General features: G+C 44.5%; 1 protein-coding gene across 1 annotated transcript; it reads left to right on the top strand.

The window, feature by feature from the left end:
• Positions 1-3,235: 3,235 nt before the first annotated feature.
• Positions 3,236-5,215, top strand: Calhm6 (calcium homeostasis modulator family member 6). The gene is made up of 2 exons (XM_021175210.2): positions 3,236-3,851; positions 4,718-5,215. The coding sequence occupies exons 1-2, from the start codon at positions 3,333-3,335 to the stop codon at positions 5,138-5,140; spliced, it is 942 nt and encodes a 313-aa protein (XP_021030869.1). The 5' UTR covers positions 3,236-3,332; the 3' UTR covers positions 5,141-5,215.
• The last annotated feature ends 417 nt before the right edge of the window (positions 5,216-5,632 follow it).

Below are 5,632 nucleotides of genomic sequence, written 5' to 3'. Positions count from 1 at the left end.
ATTACTGAAAGACAAATCCCATTAAAGTAACTGTGAATGAGGTCAAACGCAAAGTGTGGCCTCTAGACCTATTGGCAATATTGCTCAATAAATAAGGCACATCAGGACTGACAGTATTAAAGGATCCTACTAGATAAGCAGTCTGGGCAAAGATAAAATTAGGTGTAGCTTTTCCAACAGAGGTTCATAGATTATGTAGGCTCAAGTTACCTGCAACAGCAGTAGGGATGAATGGGAGTGATATGGGTCCAAAATAAAAAGAATTTAATGGATCTGAGAAGCAACTTTCCAAAACCAAATGCAAACATTAACAAGAATACTTGACTAGAATCAAAGATACTTATTAAATTTTAGGAGGGATTTAGAGCTACAAAACCATAAACTCAAGTAGGCCTATGTTCCTTTAGCATTACACAAATAAAACACAGACAAAGAAAATTGCTTGGTAGCCCAAAGTGCCTATACCTTAGTATGTAGTGGAGGAGAAGAACGTCCAGAAACTGGAAGACACAGAATCAAGGAATGTTTGTACTCATCTCAGAATTGAACAGGACAGTCTGAACTTTTACACGGCTTCCTTTCTCTCCTTTTAGGATGGAGTACTTCCTGCAGATGTCATGGCTGTCTTTACTGTGTACATTTTACAGAGAACAGATTGATCTGTGATTACCATTTTACAGGTCTGTCAATCAAAAGGAGCCACGTGAAGACGTGACATAATATTGGGGTGACCACGTACTACCTGAAGACTCTGAATTTGGATCGCAAAAATTTAAGACTAAAAATGCCTTAGTTAAGAGGCTGGAAAACTGTACTTTTGTTAGGTTTTAGTTATGGAAAACTTGAATAAAGTCACCTGCCCAAAGGTTACAAACACAGCAAGGTTCTTTTTGATGGAATATGAAAATCATGGATGAGGAAGAAAATATGAGAGGGATGAAGATGAAGAATCATCTGGCAATGAGAAGGAAATTAGTCAAGACACATGGAAAAGAAGATGACACCATGAAAAAATCCTGGTCTGGACTTGGCTTCTAACCATAGATGAAAGGAGGGGCTCTCACTACACTTTGTCCAGCTTTAGTGCTAGGTACTATGGCAGTCTCTGTCGTGTATAGCTAGGAAGGCAAGTGGCCTAAGAAAGGAATAAATGTTTCTTGACCCATGTCAAAACTTTCTTTGTAGTATAAGCTATTTATACTTATTATATGAAACAAAACCAGCCTAGTGGATGGGAAGATAATTTATTGTGAACTATCTGCCATCCCAGTTCTGTTGTTCCCCTCGGGGCATCCAGGCTCCTGGGCTGTACTAGAGGAAATGTTGCTTAGCTAGGGTGAGTACAAAATAGGATCTCAACACTGCGTACGTGAGAAACAGCCTTTTAGGGAGACAGTTTCAGCGAGACAGCTCGTTTAATTGTGGGGGAACAAAGGCTATTATGTGAGGAGTTGGATAAAGGCTTTCTGGGTGCATGTACATCATTGGCCAGGGTCAAAGTGCTGGAAATGCTTTATTTGCATGAAGAGGAATTCCACGTGCTTGCTGGACATGTCCTTATAAGGAAAGAGGAAGTTTAACCTGGCCACCAGGCTATGTGGCCACTTCAAGGGTGGCAGAGGTATAGGGTGGAAGGCTATATGCACTTGCATATGCAGATCCAGGGCAGGCAGGGAGCAGTCCTACTCCTGCGGGTCTCAAAATGAGATTTTGGGGGTTGGGACATGCCTAGGCCTCTCTGGCTCTGGGCTGGTTCCCCCGGTTGCATGGCTCCCTGGCTTCACAAACTACTCAAGCTCTGTGTAGATGCCATCCTTGTGTTGGGCTAAGGGCCATATGAATTATTTTAAGTAGTACGCAGTCATCAAGTGCCTGTGCCTATTCCTTGGCCTAAAACTGTGAACACATTTGGAGCCTTAAATGATATGCAATAAAGTTAACTGTTGTACATTCTCAGGGATAAGGAGAGTAAGTTGTAACCTGCCAAACCGATCACTCTTTCTGCCATGTACACGCACCAAACACAGTTTTCTCATCAGCTGCTGGACTTACAGAACACCTGAGCTCAAAGCTCGTGCTCTTTCTAGCGTTCTCCACTTCATTTGGGAGCTATGAAATAGTAGCATTCAATGTCACAGCCTTGCTTAGAGTTTGTATCAGAAGAACTACCAGGAGGGGAATGAAAACAGGAGTCATGTTAGGTGTAGCTTCAACTTAAAAAACTGTTTGGTTTAACTAGCATTCTGGTTTGGTTTCTGTGCTGCTGTTTGTTTTGTTTTGGAACAGGGTTGGTCTCACTGTAGAGTTTTGGCTGCCCTGGAATTCCAGATATAGACCAGGCTAGCTTTGAACTCACAGAGATCCACCTGTCTGTCTCTGCCTTCCCAATGCTACCATTAAAGACTAGGATTAAAGACATCACTCTCAGTTTTACTGTTGTTTCGCTTATGAAAGAAAAATTAAATGTTCCTGTTTCCTGTAAATGTTGTGGTTTTTTGTAACTGGGACTTGGCTTAGGCATTAGGGCTGCTGCAATAGAGAAAAATTCAGAAGTTTTCCGAGCTTTGTCATCTGCCTACATTGTAAGAGGTCACTTTGGGTTGGAGGAAAGCAAAGAAACAGAACTGGAGTTTTCTTGGAAGCATTCCAGAACAGAGGGAGTAATGTGACTGGGACCTCAGCCTTCTGCTCTGTCCTTTGCAGTTTAGATCCTGGAAGGCTGGCTAGGGGCTAAGAAAGAACGAAAAAGGAACAGGCATGCAGACACAATGAGGCTGGGGTCAGGTGGGTCTCCCCTTAGCTTGTATATTAGGTACAGCATGGAAAAGGGGTTAGATTGGGAAGCCATCTCTGTAGTCCAGAAGTCACAGCCTATAAACTTCCAGGAGAAGGCTGCAATTGCTAGTTTTACATGCACCAGTCAACTGTTTATAAACATACTCAGACTCCCAAGGACAGCTTTGCTGTTACTTTTGACTGTGACCTGTACGGGTCATGGCTCCTGCGAATTTACATGGACCAATTGGTCTCACAGGCTGCCCATGTTGAGATACACAGTCATTCAGATCTTCTCTTTACTCAGGACTTTTCTGCTCCCTACAGTCTTGGGATGTGGAGTGGATCTTAGGAAATCAAAGATCATAGAGACTTTATTTGTGGGACTTTACCAGAACTGGTGTGATCGAAAAAAAAGAAAGTGAAACCCAGAAGGGGCTAAGAAGCCTTCTTCCTTTTTGAAAGTAGCTTCAAAGTACGATGTAAAGTACAGTACACTGTTCACTCAACCTTCCTGAGAAGCAGAGCCTGTGGGGTGTCCAGTGTGAGCAGAACCCATGGAAAAGTTCAAGGCAGTGCTGGACCTGCAGAGAAAGCACCGAAACGCCCTGGGCTATAGCCTGGTGACCCTACTGACAGCTGGTGGGGAGAAGATCTTCTCCTCAGTGGTGTTCCAGTGTCCCTGCACTGCCACCTGGAACCTGCCCTACGGCCTAGTGTTCCTGCTGGTGCCTGCTCTCGCGCTTTTCCTCCTGGGATATGCGCTGAGCGCCCGCACATGGCGCCTGCTCACCGGCTGCTGCTCTAGGAGCGCGCGATTCAGTTCGGGGTTGCGCAGCACGTTCGTGTGCGCTCAGCTCAGCATGACCGCGGCGTTCGCGCCCCTCACCTGGGTGGCCGTGGCGCTGCTCGAGGGCTCTTTCTACCAATGTGCTGTCAGCGGGAGCCCGCGCTTGGCGCCATACCTGTGCAAGGGCCGCGACCCCAACTGCAATGCCACGCTACCGCAGGTTCCCTGCAACAAGCAGAAGGTGGAAATGCAGGAGATCCTGAGCCAGCTCAAGGCTCAGTCTCAGGTCAGACTCTGCGAGCGATGGGGAGGCTCAGAGGGGCGAGGAAGTCAGTGACTTTTCTCTAGACCAGGGACTGAATATTTAAATAGGGAAACTTGTCCCCTCTGTAGGAGTCGAAGTACTTTTTATGTTATTCCTTAGTGTTCCTTTCCACTGTGTAGCAAAGCCTCAGGACAGGTGAATTTTGTACATTCTGGGAAAACTAGAAGCATTATTACATTAGAACCTATCTTGCCAGCCCCAAACACACTATCCACACATTTAGAAAGCTCCGGGGCTCTGGAGGAGGAGATGCTCTTTATAATGAGTGCCCTTTCCTCTGGATCTGTAGAAGCCCCACATTTTCAGTTACAGGGGAGAGATACGTGAGCTCTTTTTTTTTTTTTTTTTTTTTGTTTTTTTGTATATTTTACATGACTTGGACTAATGGACTATTGTTGACTTTCTAAAACAGCAGTAGGGTTGTTGTACTGTGTTTCGTGTATGTGTGTGTGTGTGTGTGTGTGTGGTGGAGGATAATTTTTTTTGTTTTGTTTTGTTTTTTTATTTCTTTTTTTTTTTTTTTTTTTGCGACAGGATTTCTCTGTGCAGCCCTGGTTGTCCTGGAACTCAGGCTGTAGACCAGGCTGGCCTCGAACTCAGAAATTCACCTACCTCTGCCTCCCAAGTGCTGGAATTAAAGGCGTGCGCCACCACCGCCCGGCTGGTGGAGGATAATTACTACCAACAGTTCTTTTTCTAAAGGGCTTAAGACAAGACTTGTTCACTATCAAAGCTGGTAAATAGTTTAGTAAATACTTTATCTCGGGCTTTTAAATTTTTCTAATGTCAAAAGTCACTAAGTTGCCTTCCTGTTTTGTTTCCTGTAGGTGCTCGGTTGGATTCTGATAGCTGCCGTTATTATCTTACTTCTTCTTGTTAAGTCTGTGACCCGATGCTTCTCTCCAGTTAGTTATCTGCAGTTAAAATTCTGGGAAATCTATTGGGAAAAGGAGAAGCAGATTCTTCAAAATCAAGCTACAGAGCATGCGACACAGTTGGCCAAAGAGAATGTTAGATGTTTCTTTGAGTGCTCGAAGCCGAAGGAATGCAACACTCCAAGCAGTAAAGACTGGCAGGAAATCTCAGCATTATACACATTCAATCCCAAGAACCAGTTCTACAGCATGCTGCACAAGTATGTTAGCAGAAAAGAAATGAGCGGCAGTGTCCACTCTGTGGAAGGAGATGCAGTGATCCCTGTCCTTGGCTTTGTAGATGACATGTCCATGACCAACACTCAGGAACTATAATCTTGCACAAGAACAGAAAAAAAATAGTTTTGAATTGTTGCTTTTATATAAAAAATAAATATTGGTATATTTTAAGGCTGTTTCTCCCAAGTTGTGAGACTTAATTCTGAAACTGTAACAAACGTTTAACCTTTGTATTATATTGTTTTTGTTCTATTATTTATTTGCTTTTCATCCCAATTGCAGCCCCCTCTTTCTGCCCAATCCTCCTGTCATATAGACCCTCCTCCACTGTCCCCTCCCCTTCTCCTCTAAGAAGGGAACCCCACCCCACCCCCACTGGCACATCAAGTCACTGCAGGACTAGGCACATTCTCTCCCAGTGAAGGCAGACAAGACAGCCAAGTTAGGGAAACAGGATGCACAGACAGGGAACAGAGTCAGGGACAGCCCCCTCTCCAGTTTTTGGGGAGCCCTCATGAAGACCAAGCTGCACTTCTCCTACATATGGGGTGGGGGCAGGCCTTAGGTTCAGCCCATATATACTCTTTG

This window comes from Mus caroli, chromosome 10 (assembly GCF_900094665.2).
Source record: "Mus caroli chromosome 10, CAROLI_EIJ_v1.1, whole genome shotgun sequence".
NCBI lineage: Eukaryota > Metazoa > Chordata > Mammalia > Rodentia > Muridae > Mus > Mus caroli.
The sequence above is the reverse complement of the archived record's forward strand: the minus strand, read 5'-3'. Positions and strand labels throughout refer to the sequence as shown.

What these genes read in the sequence shown, in the direction of transcription:
- Calhm6 (XM_021175210.2), top strand. Translation starts at nt 3,333, where the DNA reads ATGGAAAAGTTCAAGGCAGTGCTGGACCTGCAGAGAAAGCACCGAAAC. An exon ending in AGCTCAAGGCTCAGTCTCAG is followed by an intron (nt 3,852 to 4,717) that starts GTCAGACTCTGC and finishes TGTTTCCTGTAG; the next exon opens with GTGCTCGGTTGGATTCTGAT.